The sequence below is a fragment of the Odontesthes bonariensis genome, chromosome 2, assembly GCF_027942865.1.
Source record: "Odontesthes bonariensis isolate fOdoBon6 chromosome 2, fOdoBon6.hap1, whole genome shotgun sequence".
NCBI lineage: Eukaryota > Metazoa > Chordata > Actinopteri > Atheriniformes > Atherinopsidae > Odontesthes > Odontesthes bonariensis.
In genome coordinates this window covers 13,852,579-13,874,961 of record NC_134507.1, presented here as the reverse complement: position 1 = coordinate 13,874,961, position 22,383 = coordinate 13,852,579, and the positions used below count along the sequence as shown (strand labels likewise).

The 22,383-nt window shown below is 39.4% G+C and overlaps 2 protein-coding genes across 2 annotated transcripts; one reads left to right on the top strand and one right to left on the bottom strand.

The window, feature by feature from the left end:
- Positions 1 to 2,357: 2,357 nt before the first annotated feature.
- On the top strand, positions 2,358 to 8,158 carry fbxo9 (F-box protein 9). The gene is made up of 13 exons (XM_075478135.1): positions 2,358 to 2,515; positions 3,430 to 3,501; positions 4,339 to 4,470; positions 4,555 to 4,612; positions 4,920 to 5,019; positions 5,289 to 5,419; positions 5,505 to 5,619; positions 5,729 to 5,847; positions 6,718 to 6,808; positions 7,087 to 7,182; positions 7,297 to 7,390; positions 7,490 to 7,644; positions 7,730 to 8,158. Exons 1-13 carry the CDS (start codon positions 2,513 to 2,515, stop codon positions 7,836 to 7,838), a joined length of 1,275 nt encoding a protein of 424 aa, XP_075334250.1. The 5' UTR covers positions 2,358 to 2,512; the 3' UTR covers positions 7,839 to 8,158.
- A 4,880-nt stretch (positions 8,159 to 13,038) lies between these two features.
- Positions 13,039 to 22,055, bottom strand: LOC142391929 (very long chain fatty acid elongase 5-like). The gene is made up of 8 exons (XM_075478124.1): positions 21,774 to 22,055; positions 18,440 to 18,504; positions 18,134 to 18,321; positions 15,290 to 15,367; positions 14,216 to 14,387; positions 13,724 to 13,848; positions 13,441 to 13,575; positions 13,039 to 13,259 (listed from the first exon to the last, which is right to left on the bottom strand). Exons 2-8 carry the CDS (start codon positions 18,495 to 18,497, stop codon positions 13,131 to 13,133), a joined length of 885 nt encoding a protein of 294 aa, XP_075334239.1. The 5' UTR covers positions 18,498 to 18,504; positions 21,774 to 22,055; the 3' UTR covers positions 13,039 to 13,130.
- Positions 22,056 to 22,383: the final 328 nt, after the last annotated feature.

The following is a 22,383-nucleotide window of genomic DNA, read 5'->3' as shown; positions in this document are numbered from 1 at the left end:
GTTCAATACATTACCCTCAGCGTTAACACAAGCTGCCCAAACAAGCAGATGGTTCATAATAAAAACAAACAAACACATGCACACAACAGTGAGGCAAGTTCTGTGCTGGAGAGTGGCAAAATTAACTCATGCATTACTGCTCCCATAGACTATATGGATTTATATTTTTACTAAGTGCAAAAAAATCCATAATATTGTCTTTCATAAAATGACACCTGTTATCCTTCGAGTTTTATTAAACTATCAAAATACTTTAAGGGATGCAAGAATTTGAGTGTTTCTGTAGACATAGCTGACTGCTCTTTTCGGGCAATTTACTATTTTTTAGGTGGGAGGACGATAGCCTTTTCTGCTTGTTACTTCTTTTTAAAATAGCTTTTAAAATAGGGTTAGGGTTAGTAGTTTAATATTCAGTAATGTGGGAGGATTTCTTAGAGGTAAAGGCGAAGTTGGGAAGCCATTAGACCGGAGCAGCGAATAGACCCAACAGCTCAGCTTGGCCAATACTGATTGAAAAAATAATGAAACTGGGGAGTCCTAAATCAAAGATGAAGAAAACAGCATTGCTTTATAGCACCACGTCATGAAACAGCAAAATCTCTCACTTTCAACATTTAATCTGCCTCTTATGTTCTCTTGTTAATAGAATATGGGTTTATGAGATTTGTAAATCACTGCATTCTGTTTTTATTCACATTTTACAAAGCATCTCAGCTTTTTTTTGGAATGGGGGTTGCACGTGTACCTGGCAGCCGTTCCTAAAAAGCACAATATTCTTGACTCAATTGTAGTTAAGTAGTATGCTTGTAAGGTATCAATAAACCCAAATATTCTTTTCTGTAAGTGCAGATTTTGGTGTGCATTTTCATGAATACAAACAGGTTTCCAGATGGTTTACTGACTTTGGTAAACAAGCTATGAATTTAGACCAACAGGACTTGCACAACTGGTCTGCAGCCAAATTTGCTGCTACTTGCTCGCCAACCTGTTGTGTGCCCTTCTGCCATTGTGATTTTCTAAACAAGAGAGTTTGAGACATTTGCACGTTGCATAAACTGGGTACGTTATCAGCTCTTCAGGGAGTTCGATCAGTAATCTTCCACACTGTAGCTGACTATTGATTTGGGGATTAACAAACCCATTGTTATCAAAAACAGCAGATTATCCCAATATAACATGAACCAACTGTTGAAGAGGAAGTGCTAACTTCATTCTTAATTTGATTAATATATAATAACCTAATGATATATAAATGTAGAGCAGGTATGACAGGTCATTTCATCAGACTATGTAATTAGAAATGGAATTCCTAAAGATCTGAATGAGTAATTAAGGCCAGCAGAGTCCTATCTGTGATACCAACGTAATAATGTCATGTAAACATCTAGTTAACAGAATATCAAAGGTTAAACATTCGGTGTAACCCTTTATCACAAGAGCTCATAATCTGAGTTCAGTGCTTTACTGGTGACTAATAGTACAGTATCTTTTTTTTTTTTAGATTAGAACCAAAACAACAGGGCCAGCAACATACTCGGTCCAGCTTCTCGAATAGCTCAGAGACAACATCACTATTTTTGATGTTCAGATATGCTAGTCAATTTTTTCTGTGTGTGCTTTATGAATAAGCTGACTTCACTTGAGTTTCTGCCGCTTTTCTCCTTTGTCTGTTACTTATCAGGGGAATTAGCGTAGCCTTTGGATGGTCAGCTATGGGGGCCCTAATGGACATTCCACACAATGTTAAAAACAGCAAGGTGATTCATTAAAATTACAGACTGAATCAGTAGTTACACCTGCTGTTAACTGTACCTCAACTTCTACACCCCTTACTACCATTTATGACAGGAATAATGCAGCAGATCTTTAAGAATTTGATTCACATTTTCTGGTTTTGTTTCACAGAAAATAGTTTAATCATGTTTTTGTAATGTAATTGGTATCATTACTCTCCACATGTTGAGAGTAATATAGAGAGATAGATAAAAACAATTTTTAAAAAAACTTCTGGATGTTCTTAACACCAAACTATAGCCTCCAAAGAAATATTCCTTGATATTTATTAACAATGAAAATAATAATAAAACACGTATTTGTATTCAATCAATAACACATTTATCTATTTTTTATATTTTTTTATTTATATTAGTTTATCAAGAAAATGTTTATCCATCAAAACATGAGGAGTGTTCTTTAAATTTCACATTTGGGAAAGTGGTCATACTTTTTTTTTTTTTTTTAATAAAACGCATATTTAACTAATTGTGTGACCATAAAGAGTAATAAAAGTCGGTGAAGCTCACTTATGCAGAGACGCTGGGCACCTTACGCGCTCTTCACCACACTTCCTTACTTCCTGTGTCACCGGAGCTCCGACTGCGCAGCGTTATGGCTGCGTTCCTGCGAGCTCGTAAATATGTCCGTAGTGTCGTCCGTTTCTCCGACCGTGAACTTTAAACGGCATCGTTGAGCGATTGTGAAGAGAAAATAAGACCTACTGTGCGAGGTTGTCATGGTGGGTTATCGTGTGCTTTTTCTCTTATTCCGGGAGAAACGCGTTAGCCAGCTCGCTAGCTAACCCAGCTAAGGTTACCTGGCCCTGTTTACGAGTCCCAGCTCGGGTCAGCTAGTCAACAAGCGGTTGAAACCACAAGTTAGCTGCAAGTTACTGAAACAAGTTGCCTATCTGAGACTGTGAAATCTTTATTTCGTTTACCGTACGTTCAAGTAATGTTAGCATTACCTAGTACTAAGCTACATTCTGTTGACATAATGCGTTTACCTGAGTAGCGAGTTTTCTCAGTTACGGTTGTTATTGATTTTTGCTGGGGTCAAGTCTAATGTTAGGGTAGATTTTCTTTCTTTCGAATAAATGAATACATAATGCATACACTCTTGTCTTTATTGCACACAGCCAGATTTAGTATTTTTATTTCTAAAAACTAGAATTATCACTATTTTATTATAAGTCGTGCAATTAAAGGAAGTGTTAAATGATTTGCATTCTTCACATGCGCCGAACCAAACACCTGAGTTCTTTGTTAGCTGGAGACCTGTGGCGGTCCTGTGCGCGTTAGTTAAAAATAAACACCCGAGCCGGAAATGAGACCCCCCCCCCAAAAAAAGCGTGACACATTACCAAAGAGGGACACATGTGGCTTCCTCAAACTGGCTTCAAACTTGATCCATCTTCAGCGAATGTGTTCAATGCGCTTTAAGTACTCTGTTATTGGTTTAGTGGAGATTCTACTGGGGCTGCAAGACGTCTCTTGATGCTGAAAAGAAGAACTCCAAAAACTATATTTGCTCAAAACAATACAACTTGTCACTTATAGGTCAAAGTGTGCACTGATATTAATTTACATATATGTTACCAAACCCAGACTGCCACACGCAGGCTTATTGATGCTTACTGCTTTTCTTGCACAGGATAACGAAAATGCAGATATTGGAGGTACGTTGGAGGATGAAAACAAGAGTTCGGATGACCCAAACCTTCAGGTGAGAAAACTGATTGGTATTTTCCTTTCCAACTGGTGGGCTTTCAACGTATCAGTTGGAGAAGCGTTCATGAGTTAAACAGAGTCTTTGAATGAATAAACACTGCGCTTATGCAGAGTCTGTGATCGCCGGACTGAAGTAGATGTGAATCCATTTCGACCTCTGTTGTCCTGACACCAGAGGAGCTCCTGAGAGAGAGGCTGATTTAGCTCAGCGGAGCTATATTTAAAGTTGTAATTAAGTAAACAGTCGAGCTTAAGTGTGGGAGCTCTTCGGGTGTGGCTCAATTATATCTTCTAAACGCTGATTCTTGGGTGCTTTATCAAGTTTAAAAGTCAGTCAGTTCCGCTCAGTGAATTCTAAAGGAAAGTTACTTAATCTGGTTATAGTGTCACTTAATGTTGGTCTTACTACTTTGTTCTTATTAGAAGACTCTTAGACTAGGCGATAAACTCTTGCTATGACTACACGTTTATCGCCTGACGGGCATTTTCTGTCCCGACACCCTGAGTTTCTCTCACCAGAATGCATACGCGTAGTCTGCACAAGTGGGATCTGTCATTACTACATAACAAAGATGGCGTGTGTCAGGATATGAATGCATGTAAATTGTATGATTTTCAAACTCGTTTTAAATCGCTACGGGCTCACACCTTCAAGTCCAAATGTATGTTTAGCCTTTGGCATCAGGAATTGTGAAGCGTCGCAAGATTTTAAATGTTGTTGAAGTACTTAAAGAAACTTTGTGTGCTATAATAAATATTCTTTAGTTCATCTGCTAAGTAGATGATTGAAAAACCCTGCTGTTCACTGGAGTAATGTATAAATCCATTGCAGCTGGCGCTCAATGCGTTCAGAGCTCAGTGGATGTCTGAACTCAAACCGAGTTCTGGTGCAAGTGGAATGAGTGACCGACTGCTGCGGGCCAAAGGTTTGAAGAGGACTCAAGAAACTGCTCGGGAGGAAAAAGTAAGCTGCGTTGTTACTTCTCCAAAGGTTTAGTGCTTATTGTAAATGTGGGCAGAGTGACTGATGTGAGTTGCCTTCCTTTAGGCGGCGGAGCTGTTCCTGAGAGCTGTTCAGGAGGAGCAGAATGGAGCTGTCTATGAGGGTAAGTACGCAGCATATAAGACGATCAAGATCACCAGAGACGGGATAGAATGATGAATAATGAAAAAAGTCTCATTCCGAGGGGACCACCCAGAAAGCGTGTTTAATTCAGAGAATAATCTGGTGGAAAATGCATCAGTCCATCAGCACCTTTTCCAATGATGAAATGATGTCATGTAAGATATAAATGTGTCAGTAACTGAGCTTGTTTGATTTCAACCCATATAGATCCGTAATGTTTCTATGAGAATCCAAACCAGGGACTGCACTGCTAATAAATCTTTTTATTTTTATGTTTTTACTTGCAGCTATCAAGTTCTATCGCATGGCTATGCAGCTGGTTCCTGACATTGAATTTAGAATCAACTACAGCCGGCCTCCTGATTCAGACCGAGTTGGAGGAAACTAGTAAGTCGTGTGTTTTGTTTGTTTTTGAGTTGGGAGAGCTGCTTGAGTTGCTCAGAAGTTCTGCGTTGATTAGTGAAACTAGCCAGCACATAAACAGGTCTTCCTTTAACTGAAAGGTTTGAGAGTCACACGCAGGTATTGACCAAGATCCAGATTAAAATGCATTTTGAACCAATCGCAAACTCGTGTTTTTCCATAAGTTGTTGCTGGTGAAAACCCTGTTGTGTACCAACTTTATAAACTGAATGAGGTGTGTTTGATTTTTGTAGCTTGGAGGACGGTGATGCTGACGGTGAGATCGAGGATCTGCTTGCCTACTTTGAGCAGCAGCTCACTCTGGAGAGCTCCTTTCCAAAGATCAGCACTCCCGAACTTGAAATGACTCAGATTCACATTTCGGGTAACAAGGCTGTAGACTTGACTGAAGTTATCTTCGGTGTGTGTGCTTGGGGGATTTTGTATTTATTCTCAAAGTTTTACTGCAGCCTTGCCGCGGGAAATCCTGATGTACATTTTTCGCTGGGTTGTGTCGAGCGATCTTGATATGCGAGCCCTGGAGCAGCTCTCCTTGGTGTGCCGTGGCTTTTACATCTGTGCAAGGTGCAGATCCTACGTTTCCCTGCTCAGCACATAAGGAAATTACAATTTAGTGTGTGTGGGATTTTTGCAGTAACTCCTCTTGTTTTATCTTTCTTTTATTTTCTGTCAGGGACCCAGAGATTTGGCGTTTAGCGTGTTTAAGAGTGTGGGGACGGAACTGCACCAAACTTTTGCCCTTCAAGTCCTGGAGGGAGATGTTTCTGCAGAGGCCGCGTGTCCGATTTGATGGTAATTAAGTATTTTGTCATATACATCGTTTATTTTTAGCCCATCAGTTTGATTAGTGAGTGGGATTGCTCTGATTAAAACACACTTAACTGAGCTAAAACTATGTTGGATCCTGAAAAACTAAACTTGCATTGACCTGCCTTTATAAAAAGAAAAAAAAAAAACAACTTTGCTTTATTGACATTTTTACCCTATTCAATAATGTTTAGTTGACTGCTCCCTTCTGCTGTGCAAAGTTTGTCCTTTATGAGCAGGCATTGATCATTGGACCCAGTTGGCAGTAGGATTTTGCCTTTGCAGTGGGCTATTTTTTGATGGCGACATGATTAGACACAGCAGGGTTCCCTTCTGTCGCCTCTGGTTTTTGGCGTACAAGAGCCCCTAACAAGCGGCACACTGTTGCCTCCTGCTGTGCAAAGGGGATGCTGGAGAATTTCAATCAACCGTTGTAGACATGTGAAAATGTTTCCGCTTGCAAAATAGGATTCCGCTGAGCTTATGCTTGGTTGGAAAATGCTGAAACACCACTTGTTTTTATGAAATTGAACTTTTCTTTAAAAGTGGCTCTCTTTTTTTAATGAACTGTACTTGCATTCTGGTATTTAGATCAGGCTTTCCAATCATCTATCGGTGCTTTGTTTTTTAGATCCAAGTTTGAAGGGTAAGACGTACATAAAAAACCACCAGTTCTAAAGCCAAATGTCTTAAAGTGTCGGTTGCAGAACAGGCGAAATACTCGCAATAATAAATAACAAAGGACTATTTAAAGTTTATGAGGGCTGCTGCCAGAGTAAGATGAATGAGTTATTATGCAGTACATCCAGTGAAGGCAATTTGTCATTCCATTCATGGTAGAATATCTTTTTACAGGTGTTTACATCAGCAAGACATCATACATTCGTCAAGGAGAAGAATCGCTGGATGGATTCTACAGGGCTTGGCACCACGTCGAGTACTACAGGTAAAAGTCTGCCTTTAAAGTCTGAGTGAAACAGCGAGCAGAGGGCTGTTTGTTTGAGCATATTTACAGATTTCCTGTGAGCACCAGGGGCTCGATCAGACACTGCACACCATTCTGCATCAGCTCTGCTGATGTTTAAAATAAGGTTATGTTAAGTGTGAGACAGATCACATACGAGCTTTCAAACATTGTATTTGATTTCTTGGAGCTTTGATTGCATATTGTTTTATTTTGAGTTGTACAGTGACATGAGCTAAGTGTTGTAATTGTTGTCACAGGTACCTCCGGTTCTTCCCTGATGGCCACGTTATCATGCTTACCACCCCTGAGGACCCTTTGTCTGTTATTCCCCGCCTGCGCACATGGAATACCAGGTACACTTCTGTCTTCAGCAAACTCCGATAGACCAGATGTTACAACATCAACGACAGTTTCCCATGATAACAGCCAGCGCTTCTTGTAATAGCTTCATTTTCTTTATTTCACAGATTGGATTCTGTTCTGCTCGGTCATTTCCGTCTGTCACAAGAGACGGACAATCAAACCAAAGTTTTTGCTGTTGTCTGCAAGAAAAAGGAGGAGGTCAGAGTAACTCAAGTTCCTCCGAGAAATTTCCCATAAATGTTCTAGGTGACCAGTGAGGTTCGGGCTCAGCTTTTAAACCGCATTGCTTGTTGACAGAAAGCGACCGAGTTTCAAAGGAATCGGTTCTGCAGGCGGAACCCAGCTCCAGAGGCTGAGCACAGCTTCCATGTGGGACTGCATCTGTCACCCAGGGGGCGTCAGAGTTCCAGTAAGCTCGTGTGGATCCACCACTCCTGCCACATCACTTACAAGTAAGACTCGACAGTGCAAAGAAGAACTGCGGGGCGGGAAAAAGCAATGTTGTCGTTTTAAAATTGCCATTGTTTCTGTTTGTAGGCTGAGTGGAGAAACCGTCATCACGACGTTCGACTTGGACAGGATGTACTCACCCTTCTTCTTTGCACGTGTGAAGAGTTACACTGCTTTCTCTGAGCAGCCTCTGTAAGCAGCAGAGACCTGCGCACGACCCCACTGAAGATCACAGAAGCTGATTCACCATTTTAACATACATACCTACCCCACCTGTCTGTTTTGCAGGTTTAACGTGTCGCTCTTAAAACCCTCGATGTTTCCCACACGCAAGCATGTTAAGCTTCAGGTTTGCTTATTAGAATACTACTTATTTTCTGATAATCAGAAACTACAGTGCTCTGCTTAGAGCTAACCTTATTAGCAGCCTTTCCCACCTGTTCCAAGCAAAGAATGTTCATACTGTCTTTGTTTCACGGTGCACTTTCTTCCTCAAATAAACAGTGATGAATAAAACCGCCTCTGTGTAGCAACGTGTAACCCCACAGGTTGTCTTTAACAGATATATTGTACATTATATACAGCTGAAGGGAAACAATTGATGACATAATTGATGGCACTAAAACCAGAAGGCTCCTTTTGCACAACCTCGGTGAAAAGATGTGATACAGTATTTGTCTTACTGTGGACACATGAGTTTAATCTGTGTTATACATTTTCTTGGAGCCAAGCTCACACAGCCAGCAGGATTTGCAGTTAGGAAAAATTGAATGGATTAGACTAAAGTAATTTGCTGCTTGTTGACTTCACCTCAGCTGTTTTTTTTTCCATAAATCCCACAGAAATTCGAGCAGTGCTGTTGTGAAAAGGAACCGCGAATCCATGTTGGATTTGTGCGTCCATAACAAAAGACACAGAGGTGAATACACTTGTAGGTAAACTGCACAGTAAACGGTTTCCTGTACAGACGGGATAACAGATACGGGCACAATTAAAATAGCCTTTTTTTTTTCACGTACCGTTTGGTAGAGTTTAGATTGGCTTATCCTCCAATCTAAAGTAAATATGAAATATTTTAGTGCTGAAACGGCTTCCTGTTTCTAAAATGCTGCTCGTTAAAAATAGAGACGCAATACATTGATAAACATGAGTCATTCATGCACAATCATTGATTGACATAGAAAATACAATAATATTCCCTGTTTAGAATATTTGTACTTTAAAGAATATCCTTTTATAACACCTGCACTTGTACATAATGTCTGCACAACTTGCCTGCTCTCAGGTTCAAGAAGTCAGTATGTGTCAGTGTTTTTTTTATTTATTTTTTTACTTTAGTTAGTAACCTTTATGAGTGGATGTCTAATTACTCACTACTAGAATCTATTTATACATTGTTCACAATAAAAACAAAATGATGTTTTGCTATTTTCACCTTCTCTTTATGCGAGGTGAGGCTAACGTCTACATCGCTACCTATTTTCCCTAAATGTTTGGTGCCTACTCCTAACCCAGCACTTTGAAACCCAAGAGGCTAAAACTGACAAAACAGACCGAAATGAGTAGCAATGTAGACTTTTTTTGCAACAAAGCTGCAGTTTCAGCATATTATGCGCAACCATCGTGTCCTGCTGTGATTAGGAACCCATCATTTCACTTGTTTCTGTGAGATCATTTTAAAAGAAACCTAATATTTCAAAGCAGTCCAAACCCTGAGCTGTTGGCTTTCAAGGATTACGTTAGGGTTAGCTATATTGAATGTCTGACACTGTAGCATATGAATTAGGAAAAGTCAGGTTTTCTATGGTCCGTGTTGTGGTTATCAGTTACATTATTTCTAATTCCAACTTAAAATAAATAAAAAAAACATGTTTAAATATAGTGTTTTTCCACCTGAACAAATCAGCAATTTGAGATTTCAAAGCGTGCGCAATACTCTGTTTCAAGCAGAGGATTAGAAAGTTTCATTTTCATTCATTTGTTAAGTTCTGATGTAATACCTAATCTTTCTATCTATTTATAGATATCTATATTTATATATAGACTCTACTGCTGTTTTCAGGGACAAATCAGGACAATGCACCCCTCCCTCCTCGACTCCCTCAGGCTGTGGCCTCTAAAACTCAGTAAGGCATTATTCCAGCAGTGGCTGGCCAGCAGATATGCCATCAAAGCTCACAAACAGTTCCACTGTGTTTCACATAGCAGCTCTGTGTAACTCACTGCACTGCAGTGTATCAACTCTGCGTACAATACTCATATGTAGGAGATGAGAGCAGTACCACTTAAGTGGAAAATGTTAAGTGGCTTTTTTGCTTGACCCTCGCCCTGACTATGCCAAACAAAATTAAGCAAAACTTATCCACATCAAGGTTACTCAACTAAATTAGTCAAGATCACACTGTTATATGCTGAAAATGGGTGAAATCTTGGCCTAAGAAGCTGAAAGTGTTGGGAGCAGTGTGTGTATATATATATATATATATATATATATATATATATACATAGATGTGTATGTGCGCGTGCATGTATTGTCAAAGATTCTTCTTCCCCCTGAAAAAAAGGAGCAAAATCTAAAATTTTAACTTCAAGAGATCATCTCTCTCCTCAAGCCACTTTATTTAACATCTCTAAGGAATTAAAAATAATTTTAGAACAAGGTTTACAATCACAGTTTCATTTTTAATGTGTTACAGTGAGTAAAAGACATGAGTCACAGAACATGAACCCAAATTTACCCAAGATTTCAGAAAATATATCTGTTCATATCTATATATACACATTAATTCAAACAGTATTAGAACATTTATATCACATTACATTCCTGTATGCTTCCTTGGCCTTTACCAGTTAAGGTGTAAATCAGTGCTACTTCTACTACAGTATGTTTGGCTGGAAATAAAACAAAAACCACTGAGTAGATATGGTTCATGTATGCTGCTGTGCTATCAGCCCAGATTCACTTAGCAGAGAAATATGCGCTTTTTTTTACAATTCAGATTTAAACAGTAAATTGAGGTCTACATATTTGGGGAACATATCTCATTACATTGATTCAGCATGGGAGAGAAATGCAGCTCCATAGAATTTTTCTTTTTTTTTCTTTACCCAAATGTGAAGGTCAAAGAAAATATGAGCAAAAAGAAAAAAACATGTAGTTGAATGACAAAAATGATAATTAATTTTCAATCACAACAACTTCTCCCTTAATCAAAACAGTTAAAACTTTGGAAACGATGCAATGTTTTAAGGTGTAGTTCAATATTCTTCTATGCCAAGTTCTGTATGCTACAAGCTAGCATCACAGCTGGAAACAGCCAGTCTGGTTCTGTCTGAACTTATCAAATCGAAAGTAAGCTTTGGAGGTTTTTGTAACAGATTTGATAATCTCTGACAGAGCCAGGATTACTCCTTCACTGTTTCCAGCTTCTATGATACGCTTGCATCATGCACTACAGACATTCATTATGAACTGATCCACCTTTTTCCATTCTAAGTCAGCATGAGTATCAAGTGCTACATTTTTGAGGTATCAAAAGTCATCTTCAGTGTTGTGTTTAGCCTGTGTGATTTGTTAGGAATGATAATTTGGTACATTTAATGAATATGACTGAGCAAAAATAGAGATTCAGGCACAAGATTCTAAGTCTGACATGTATTTGTCTGAAAAGATGAAAAATGCTATATTAGAAACTAAATTAGCCGATCCAGAAGGCACCCTATTTACATTGGTGTTTGAAAGTTTTTTTCACTCTGTAACGTAATTATGACCCTAAATGCAATCAGCTTTCTACTCAAGTTCTTTAACTACATAAAGAGAATACAGCAAAACAAATAAAACCAAAATATTACACCTGGATATTTTTTGGGGATCAGCAAGACAAAACAAACAAACAAAAAAACCCTTGGCTATACATGTCATTCTACTAAAGGATGGTGAAGGAATAATAAAAGGTACGTATTGATAGTTAAAGTCCTGACCTTAATGCCATAGAAACGTTTTGGAAGGGCCTTAATGGAGGAGTTCATGTGGGGAAACGTACCCATCAACAGTTGAGATTTATCTGTCAGGAGATGTGAGCTAAATTCAATGTGAGCTGGTTTTCAGGACATCAATCCAAAGTCACTGGATATATTAAGATATAGATCTTTTTCACAATCTGCATTCCACTTGGGAAGATGAAGCTGTTGTTCATGCTGGTTTACCTTTAAGGTTTACTGAAGCACTGAGAGGGCATTAGTCATCGTGAATGCGAAAAAGGTCATTGCAGCATAAAGGCTTCAAATCAGAGATTGAAAGCAAAGGTTTGATTACTTATGACTCTTAGGTTTATGTATTATTGGACTTAAAAAATTAAATTTAGAACTAAAATTCCGTATATATATATTTTGGAACTCGTGCAAAAATCTGACGTTACAGGTATTGGGTCATATTTACACAGAGATATAAACTTTCAGGCACCACTGTGTAATGGGAAAAAAAGAAGCTTTGATATCACTCATCATAAACTATCTAGTGAAATGTATTTAAATATAATGTGCTTTTAATTGTTTAGCTCTGAATTGTTCAATATGATCATATTAACTTCCTAATTTTGATATCTAAATAATATCTATTGGTAAGCAACTGCACTAAAGACCTAACGGGCATCCTCTTATTCAGTTGAATACATCTAAGCTGTTAAAGCTTTGACAGGTATATTACACAGTGTGAGAGAACAAACTCATTTTTGTGATACTGACACTAAGAGGAGCTGAGTTTTTATTGTGCTTATAAAAACACAACCGCTCTCTCACATCGGAGCTTGAACTTTTTCCCAAATATAAATCCTAGTCTTCGCAGCGCGCTACACTTTGGTCATCATCGGATGGCTAAACATTTCAAACTTGACATCCTGCTCTGCAAATGCAAAATGCCATTTTCTGCTGTTACGTGCTGTCGCTAGAAATCCCTGACAGTACTACTGAGAACAAAATTTTGGATTATGCAAATGCACAGGCAGGGCTGAGATAAAGCCAACACGTGTTTACCATAGTTACGCCATAGCTATTACCACCGTAACCACAGTAAGAGCTGCGTATTTTCAAATTGTCCCTTAAATCGAAGCCATATTGTGTAATAAAATCTTTTTCTGCCAACACAGTCGATCGTTCATCTTTGGACCTTCATTGTGAAAAGCATCACTGAGTGTAAATGTGTTTGTTCGCTGGTAGCAAGAAAGAGATTTGCATTCCGAAATGAATTAACTCTAAAAGGTGAGGAAGGCATACTGTACAGTGTCAACAATACTACAGTACTCTTAGAATTACATCAATTTAATACTATGAGTAGCGACGTGTACAAAACAAAATTCTGAAAAAATTACATGTGGCTATGGCTTATTTCATCTGAAGTGTGAGCTAGACTATTCTAGAGGAAGATACATACACTTCCTAGCAGCATTAGCTAACACGCTACAGTGAGAACATGGCGACGGTTTCTCAAATGTCAATCCACCCTCAGCTTCTTGGATGCAGTATACTCCATCGATGGCGTTCCATTTGCATGTCCATTTGTGGATGCAGAGGAGCCATTTTGTTGCTCCCTCCTTCGAGAAGCACTGTGCTTCTTGTAAGTCTTTGTGAGACAGAGAGAGGCAGAGTGAATGTTATGTTATTACTGAAAACCAAATAGGGTTAACTTTCACATTTCTATTTATAGAGTAACAGCATGCTTGAGGTCATTTAGAGTTTCCATCACACAGTCTGTCCACTCTAGTTTATGTACTGATCAACCCATGCTTGTAAAAACAACATACCTGAAAGTAGAAGTTTGAGAAAAGGACCACGAACGTGGACATGTAACTTAATTGGAAGCACAGCCAACTTATGGGGAAGCCACATGGCCATATGACTGCACACGCGGTATGGCACATGGTTAAAAGAAACTGGATCTGTGAGGGAAAAACATGCAAACACTGACTAGAAAGGCAAGCTCACAAAGTGAGATTGGTAATAAATTTGGAGCTTAATTTTCCTCAAGTCAGGAATGTTTTTAATCATATAAATGGAAGGTAAGTAAAGTGAAGGATGTGAACCTACCAGTTGTAACAGCGTGATGTACCTTTTCCACCAAAGGTACGGCCGGAGGGCAGGAATGGCTGAGAGGCAGTAATAAGAATACATCACAACATGGACTAAGGTGTTTATGGAGGCACCGAAGTATGCTGAGGACACAGAGTGGAGAAACACAGGAAGTTATTCATCTATCGCGAACAATAACTGGAATTCAGCAGTGCAGTGATCAAACAGAAGACTAACAAAAAACAAAGTACACAAGTAAAAAAAATGCTGCTTTCAGGGAGACTCTGAGGATAATAAAGCTGACAACTTGTGCTATTTTATGATACTGCATATTGGGAAAGTACTACATTTGTTCCACACTGGTCGTTGTGTCACTTTGTGTCCTTTTAGACTTTGTAGGTGAAACATGCTGCTTTTAGGACAAACTGGTTTAACACGGGAGCAGCTGAATTATTCATCTCACTCTGATGCCATTCCAAAAATGAAAAAAAAAAACGGTAAAACACTCACTGTGGCCACATGGTATCCAGTTCATTACAAACCACCAAATATTCAGCATGCTAGCGTGGTGGTACACGTGAAGAAATGTGATCTGGTAATTATTCTTTCGTAGTATAAAGAAAAAGGTGTCCATGAACTCGATGAGCTTGGAGAAGTAGTACCACCACAGGACTTTTATGACCTGGAAGGAGGCCCAGCAAAGCATAGTGATCAAAAGTGGGAACAAGAATGAAAAAAGTTGCTCCAAAAGTCACAGCACCATAATAATCAAACAAGATGATAAGCGCCTGTGTGTGCTGAAGACCCTTAAAAGTTCAGGAGGAGTTTACTTTCTGTGGCGAAGCAACATTGATTCAGCTTTCTGTTTAATCCCTGCAGAAATGTTAAGTCATGCACATCTCACTGTGTGTGCCTCGTTTTCACCTGCACTGCAGAGCCCAACAGGAACACTAAAGAGAGTCATCATGGTGACATGAATCAAATTAAACTGACTTCCTGGGCCAGATGCATAACCAATGCATACACACAAAGACTGTCTGTATTAATTTTCCTCCACACAAGTTGGTATATTTATAGGAAGAATGTGCACAAGTCACTTATTCGTTAGTTATTATAGCAGTGTAACGTATAGTAATGTGCTATGAGATGGAAACTGAAAAAGAGGCCACATAATTGACAATAAAGCAAAACAGATGATCTCACAGAGATTTCACAGTGTAATACTGATGTTTCTCATCAATTTTCACAATGAATGTAGGTGTTAGAAATAACCACAACTTTGCCTTGTGCATAATGACTGTGGAAGACCTCTCTCATGAGACTTTAAAAAGAAAACAAACATCAAGATATTGATCAGATTTTACGGCAAAAGACTGTCTAATAGTCTGCCACTATTAGGCAGATAAAACAGGAGTTTTATCTGCCACAGATATGATGTGCGAGCTGATGCGCATTTTGGTTGCTGGTCTGTAACAAACATCATGATAAATATAATAACAAACACAATAATAATGGAAGATTCACTCACAGAAAAAAGAATACAATGTAATAAATAATCAAAAGGAGTACGACTGAATATCTGACCTTATTATCCACTTCGTGTTCGCTGTATGTGTTCTGGCAGAGGAACTTGTAGTCACTGTGCCACACAATGGTAACAAGCTGCAAAAAAAGCCATTAAGATCACTGATGAATGTGCATTTGAACAAATGTCTGAACACAAAGGCGACACAAAGACCCAGCGGTCTCAAAAACAATTAAAACAAAAGGTAAACCCAAGTGGTTTGCTTTCCCAGCGGTAATAAAACCACACATAAGCACTTCCATTGATAGAAAGTATGTTGGTGATGTTGGTCTATCACCAATCTGGTCACTTAATACACTACTTTCTGTCACTGATAAAGCATGACTAGATATGCCAATTAATGTTGGGTATTTCATTAAATGAACATGCTGCAGGTTAATTGTGGTGTGGTGTAAAAAAAAAAAAAAAAAAAAAAAAAGGTAGTGGGAGCAGTGAAAGAACAGACTGGAATAAACAGAAAAATCATTTGAATCTCTGAGCCTGCATTTGTTCCATGGCGTCCAGGATTTAAAACTAATTAAAACAGTGACTCAACAGTAAAGTTTCCACTCTCTTCGTCCGCTGATGTCAGAGCCAAGACGCTGCCTTCACTTTAGAATCGGCAACAGGATGAAGATTGCTTCATGTTTTTCACATTAAACACTTTATTATGCACACAAAGATTCCATCTCCCAGGAGCTGAATATACCCTTTCATCAAACCTACTTATTGGAATGAGCACGGAAATAAAAATTAATGACTGCCGTCTTCCAATTTGAGCTGGCACGTTGACAGAGAGCAGAGAACTCGATCTGTACTTTGATTCCCATCAGGTGACATTGATTTTGCAACGCCAAAAGTTCACCTGTCAGAGTGAGAAGAGCTGTCAGAGTACAGTACTTACGCAATGCAGAGGGAAAGACAAAAAGCTTGCTCTCCTGCTGAATGAGAAATAGAGCACAGACACTCTGCATCTGGTTCTGACATCTTTGTGATCGCAGGGTACAATACAGCAGATGCTCACTATCGCAGATAAATTAGGTTTTGACAGTGCTGCTATAACTTAATCAGCAATTCACGTCAGCTCTTCCCCATCCCATCTATTGTTTCCGGATACTTAGTCAGCTGTTCATAAAAGGAACATTTTTCAAGCAAACAATAGCGAGCTGGGCTCATGTCTGTGAGGGTATATGAGGGATTTGATGACTGAAACAATGAGCCTGTCATCATCCAGCCTAGTCGCTCACTGCCCGATAGCATTGTCCTCACAGACAGCTTTCAGCAAGATGCCAGCCGAAACAAGCCCGTGCCCAATTAAATTCAAGTGCTGAATAAACAGTTGCGCTTTTTCTTTCGGTTAGATGAGAAGATTAATATCACTGTCGTGTGTCTCTTGTCATGTTTGCATAAAAAGTTTAGCAAGAAAAAGAAGGGAAGGTGTGTATTTTTTACACTACATTTTTAGCAATGATAAGTCACGTCAGCTGGTCTGCTTTAGATATGCAGGTAGATGGGTCTTTCTTTCCGTTACTCTTAGGCAGACTAGCTGTGACCTCCTGTTTCAAGTCTTCAAGAGTTTCTTGGCTTTGGCATCGTATTTCAAGAAAAACTGACTATTTGGGAAATGCTCTTATCTCAAATTAGAGCAAATGCAACTTAAACTACAGTGTGCTGGAAAATATATGCTTTGTGGCGGGCCCGTCCTTGTATTCAAAGGTGTGATACTGTGAAACATACAAGTGATGGAAAGGTCATTCGGATTATTTTGTCTTGGTTTGTTGTTGCTTCTGTACTGGATTAAATCATGAAAATCGCGTTACAGCTTGTAACCATGTCCGGGCAGTATAAACAACTCTGTCTTTCTCATTTCTTGAGCTTTTCCGTCGCTGTCAAGTGAGTTTCATTTCTTTTATCTTCCCTGAGGGTGGTTTAATATTGACTCACAGTTTGACATGCCAACAACGTTGAGTTAGTTTCACTGTTTGTTTTCAGTTATTTCCATGATTTCCTCATAGGTAAAGAAAAATCTACCTTTGTGCAACAATGCATTTCACTACTTCACATTTAACTGCAGGAACTTTCGGACATAAAATGTGTTTTCACTGTTACTTGTCTACCTTTCGCAATTTTTCTTTGTTACTCAAATGATTTAAGCTCTCTCATCTTGAACTGATAACAGCTATGTGAACACATCCCTGAGCGTGATAACAGTACAGGACTCATGCAGAAAAAAAGGTTCTACAAGATTAAACCTGATATAATGGAAAAGGTTTGAAGAAAATCATGGTATTTGATTGAAATGTGTCCACAGGATGTGTGAAAACATTCAACACAATCTATGACTTCTAACTTTCTCTGTGGGAGGTCATCGTACGTGCAAGTATAGCCGAATTCACCTCACAGACATTGTCTTTAAGCCACTTTATTAGTGGTTTTTGTCTGATGACAAAGCAGCTACAAAAAAAAAAATCAGGATTTTATGTAAGCAGAGCAACAGTCTAGAAATACTTTAAGATATCGTAACCTGACTTGTAGTTCTAATGGGCAGATTTTCAATGACATTTACTGGAATTAGGCACGCTTTATTTGATTTTTGGTGGGACTAACATTTTAACATGTATTTTAAAAGTCTTGAGCTTGGTCTGACTAACACCATAATCTTTTTTTTTTTCCAGTGTCACGTAAACATGTCGATCGCCTACCAGTGAGTCTCATGGATGTAACCTGTTACAGACCTTCACTGCTTTCATAGTTGCATTTTTAAATCTGTTTCATGTCAATATTCTTTAGTTTCTCCATTGAAACATCACACTGATTATTTTGTATCATCTCAACACATTTCTCAGTACTCAGCCTCCGTTTACCTCGTAGAACATGTAGAAGGACAAAAGTGTGAGGCCCAGATTGTAGAGCACCATGAGGCCTCTGCAGGAATATGGCTGCCTGTGTTTCATGTACTTGGGCCCAATCCACACGATCAGGAGGTACATCACTGTGAGTGCAAAGGTCGGTGAGTAGTTGTCAAGCAGCACCATTCCCCGCACCCGCTTATCTGAAACACGGAAACAGAGAGACGTAGAGGGCGACCATCAATGTGAAATAGAGAAGAGAAGTGTGGTGCATCTAATGAATGACTTTGGCTCTTTGCAGTGCATTTTACATCATCTTACCTCTGGGACCCATCCATGATTCCAAGAAGGTATTAAGGTTATGATTGAAGGTCTCCATTTGTTACCTAAAAACAGAAGGCAGAAGTAAAACTCACATCTCTCACACTACAGTCACTTTATGATTAAATGTCATTAGTAAATTCTAATTAGAACATTCCAAACAAACCTTTTCTGCATGTAATTTGGATCATAGTCTAAGGGAGTACTTATACTACAGTACTAAGGCTTATTGGAGTACTAATGCTAAGAAAGGCCAGTATCGGTGATACAACCCCATACACCGTTTTCAGCAAACACAATCACTGCAGAAACAAATTCTAAAACACCTCTTTGAAATTATTTTGGTTAAACTGTTGCACAAAAAACACAAGCTGTAGGATATGAAGAAAGTAGCTTTACCATCTTTGCAAGCATAGAGATTAATGTGTCAAATAGTATCAAACTGGGGACAACCTGCAGCTTCTTTGAACAATCAAATGGAAATAACACACGCTGCAGTGTTGGCTACTCTTAAACACTGAGAGCGACACTTGATATGTTTTAGACACTTTAACGCAACATCAGTTTACTGACTTAAATCCTCAAAGAAAGCAAACCATGTAATTGATTGGCAATAAAACAGCAAAAATAGATTAAATCTTCAATCCTCCTCAAATGCAGCATGTTCGCTCATTCATGGCCAATTGTTGATATGGAACAGAAATCAATAATTCAAAGCTGTCGTACCAGAATAGTTGTCAGTCCTTTGCAATTTTTTTCAAACATACGTCTGAACTGTTTGGTACAACTGATCTTAAGACCCGCCCCTTGAACTGTCCGCAAAACAAATGTTCTTCCTCTGTAATATAGGGCAAGGATAAGTGATATATTTTTCACAAACGATATAAGTAATCTGCAATATAATACAGATTGTTTGAGACCATCAGAACAGATCAGCGAAACAAAACAGAAGCCTATTTACACGAGAGCATGGATGTCTGGCAGGATGTTTTTCCATAGAAGCACAAAGCCATAAATTAACTATGACAACAATTACACCCGCATAATATCAGGTAAACATGCACATATCCATCTGCTCTCTGTTCCTACTTGATCCTATCCAGGGTTGTGGGTGCTTGAAAACTATACAAAATTAACTTACTTTCATATGTGCTTTCAGATAAAGTTGTGAATACAATATTCACATTGTCGAGCAAAAGCTACACAAATCCCAGCATCAGGTTTCTTACGGTGAACCTGATAACTGTTGAGTTTACGCTGTTTGCATGAGCCTGCTGCGGCGTTTCAAGCATCCTTGCAACCACAGGAACCTGCATTGTTTACTTCCAAAAACATGTTTCTCAGCTAAACATTAAGGTTAACAGTTAATTGTTAACTGCATTTACACCTGCATGTACAGCTGGAAAAAAAATGATCAAGAGACACATCTTCCTCTGTAAATCCCTTCATTGATCCATTTCTAAGGTTGTGAAATGTATGTCGTGTGTCCTCTGTGTGAAGGCACGGACCTCAGCACATTTCTGAGTATGACAGATAAATCGGATTTGAACAACAGCCTCTTGACTCAAGTCACATTTGTGTGTATCTACATCAAAAAAGTCTAAAGTAGGTTAAGAGATGAGCAGAAAAAGCTTGACATTTTTAAAGAAATGTGCTCTATTCTATTAGATTTGAAAGTCTCCACAAATCCAAGTGTTTCTATGAAGATATGACTTGCATTATCATCTACCAGGGATAGGGGCCTCCTACTGGTATTTCCAAGTTCACAATTATATGGAAAATAATAATATAAACTGTTGATGAATCATCCTACACTAATTGACTTTGGATCCAGCTCAATACTTTCTCCAATACATTTCAGCAGCTGATATGGAATGATGGGCGGTGCTTACTCAGGCCAGTGAAGCTGACCAATCGGAGCAGAGTGGGCTCCTCAGGAGGTAGTGGCCTCACTACCTTTTTTTTTGCTGCAATCACACACATGCTGTTCGTGGAAGCAAAATGCACTCTGATAAAAACGCTTTATGGGAACTTTAAAGCATCTCAGATAAGTCTGCATACGATCATATAACATGAAGATATGACTTTAAAAAAAAAGAAAAGGTTAAACTCTGTATGTTGAACTACTGTTTCTGTCCCAATTAGCATATTACTGTCAGCTGCATTCGTCCATACAAAACATGGCTTATTTTTGATCAACCGCAGTTCAGTAATATCCTTGCTCTCGTTATCAGAGATGCATTAGGCAGCACCAGAGCATGATAATCTGCAAGGCCTTAATCGGAGCACGATGACCCACAACAGGAGAGCATGCTGTCGTTCAATTTCATGAGTTTGTACTGAAAACACAGAAAAAATGCTTGATCACTTTAAAACACTAATCTAATGCATCATCTGCACCCTGGTCAACATTTGGGGTTCATCAATGTAACCGATGATGATTAAGACAGAGCCAAATTTGGACGTTGTAGGCACATGTACCAGGAGGTGTGTGTTTGTGTGTGGGTTGTGAGTTTTGCTTCCACATGGTCATTTTCTGGTATTTCTCTGGTATTTTAATGAACTGGATTTGCCCAAAACCGAGAAGTGTAAAAGTTACAACTTTCATCTTCAGCAAACCTACTTTTCTGATCAAGGGAAGTGGACTGAATGCACATGGCTCCCCTCTGGCATCAAACGATGACATCCAAATCCACACTAAATCTGAACACTGGGACCGTGCCTTTAGTTGCACATTATGTAAAGCAAACAACTGAGATGTCAAATTGGTGGCAAGAATGAATAACAGAATGGGAGTCCATCTATTTCACACGTTTACAGAAGCTTAGACTTGTTAGCTATTTGAGAACATCATCAGCCGGGAACTGAACAAAGTTTTCCACAACAAGAGCACCGCAAAGTTTGTCACATTTCCGACAACCATCAGTGAGAATAAAGCGCTCCTCTGGCTGCCTCAGAGCTTCCATGGGGCATCAGGAATAGTTCGTGGAAATATTGTACAAAATCTGGGTCCCGCCGCCTCTTTGCTGCACAGTATTGTGTAACAGCAGGGTCACATGTGTAACCTAAACTGCACTTTAACGCTCTGAACTGTACAAGTGAAACAGAGAGAGCCGATCGCATGCCGGACGCTGTTCCATCATGACACCTAAACTTCCAGAGAGGGACTGATCAAAAACACCAAGCGGTAGACTTATCGCATCCCGCCGATCGCAATCAGACCAAAGTAACAGTGGTCACCGCTTCAGCATCACCCGAACTCATCGCGTGCTCACCTTAGACGTCATGTGCGCTGCAATATTTCAAATAGTACAGAAAAAAGAAAAAGCCTCACCATAAATTTCTCCAGGCGTGCGGTGTTGTTGTTTTTGGAAGAAGTCGGGAATGCCGAGAGGTGGATGAGGAGATGCGGCTGTGTGCCTGTCTACCTTTTTGGGGTGGGGTGAGAAAACGACTGTGTAACCTTGGCTGGCTGTCCCGGTCTGAGCACAATGTGCTGCCTTGTCGCTCAGTGGAAAAGAGTGGGAGGAACATACAGACTGCTGGCCCGCTGCCCTGCAGCAGGGTTACAGCCAAGAGGTGGCCCAATGTGTGTTGCAACTCCAGTTGCGATCAAAAAAGATGACACCGGGACTTGACATTGAGTCTTCATGGAATTGCAGATGAGCTGCGGTTTAACACCAAAACAGCACACATGCATCTGGGAGCCGGGGGCAGCATCCTGTCATCTACTGTATAATTGACTTTATAACTGACGGAAGTCTTTTGCAGAGGGAAAAGACAAATCTGAGCAGTACAGGTCCACTTTCACTCTTCTTCTGTTTACTTGATATCAGGAAAAGGAGGGCTACAGGGCTGCCTCATTGGGAGGATAGACAGAAATGAAAAAGCAATTTGAAGGCTACAATATGTCCCTACTGTGATGAACACAATTTTGACAATTA

Excerpts from the sequence above, each read along its gene's own strand:
- fbxo9 (XM_075478135.1), top strand. Across the intron at positions 4,471-4,554 it reads AAACTGCTCGGGAGGAAAAA|GCGGCGGAGCTGTTCCTGAG; the intron begins GTAAGCTGCGTT and ends GCCTTCCTTTAG. Across the intron at positions 6,809-7,086 it reads CACCACGTCGAGTACTACAG|GTACCTCCGGTTCTTCCCTG; the intron begins GTAAAAGTCTGC and ends TTGTTGTCACAG.
- LOC142391929 (XM_075478124.1), bottom strand. The coding sequence starts at position 18,497 with ATGGAGACCTTCAATCATAACCTTAATACCTTCTTGGAATCATGGATG. Across the intron at positions 13,849-14,215 it reads CTGGATACCATGTGGCCACA|CATACTTCGGTGCCTCCATA; the intron begins GTGAGTGTTTTA and ends CTGTGTCCTCAG. Across the intron at positions 13,260-13,440 it reads TCTCAAACTTCTACTTTCAG|ACTTACAAGAAGCACAGTGC; the intron begins GTATGTTGTTTT and ends TGTCTCACAAAG.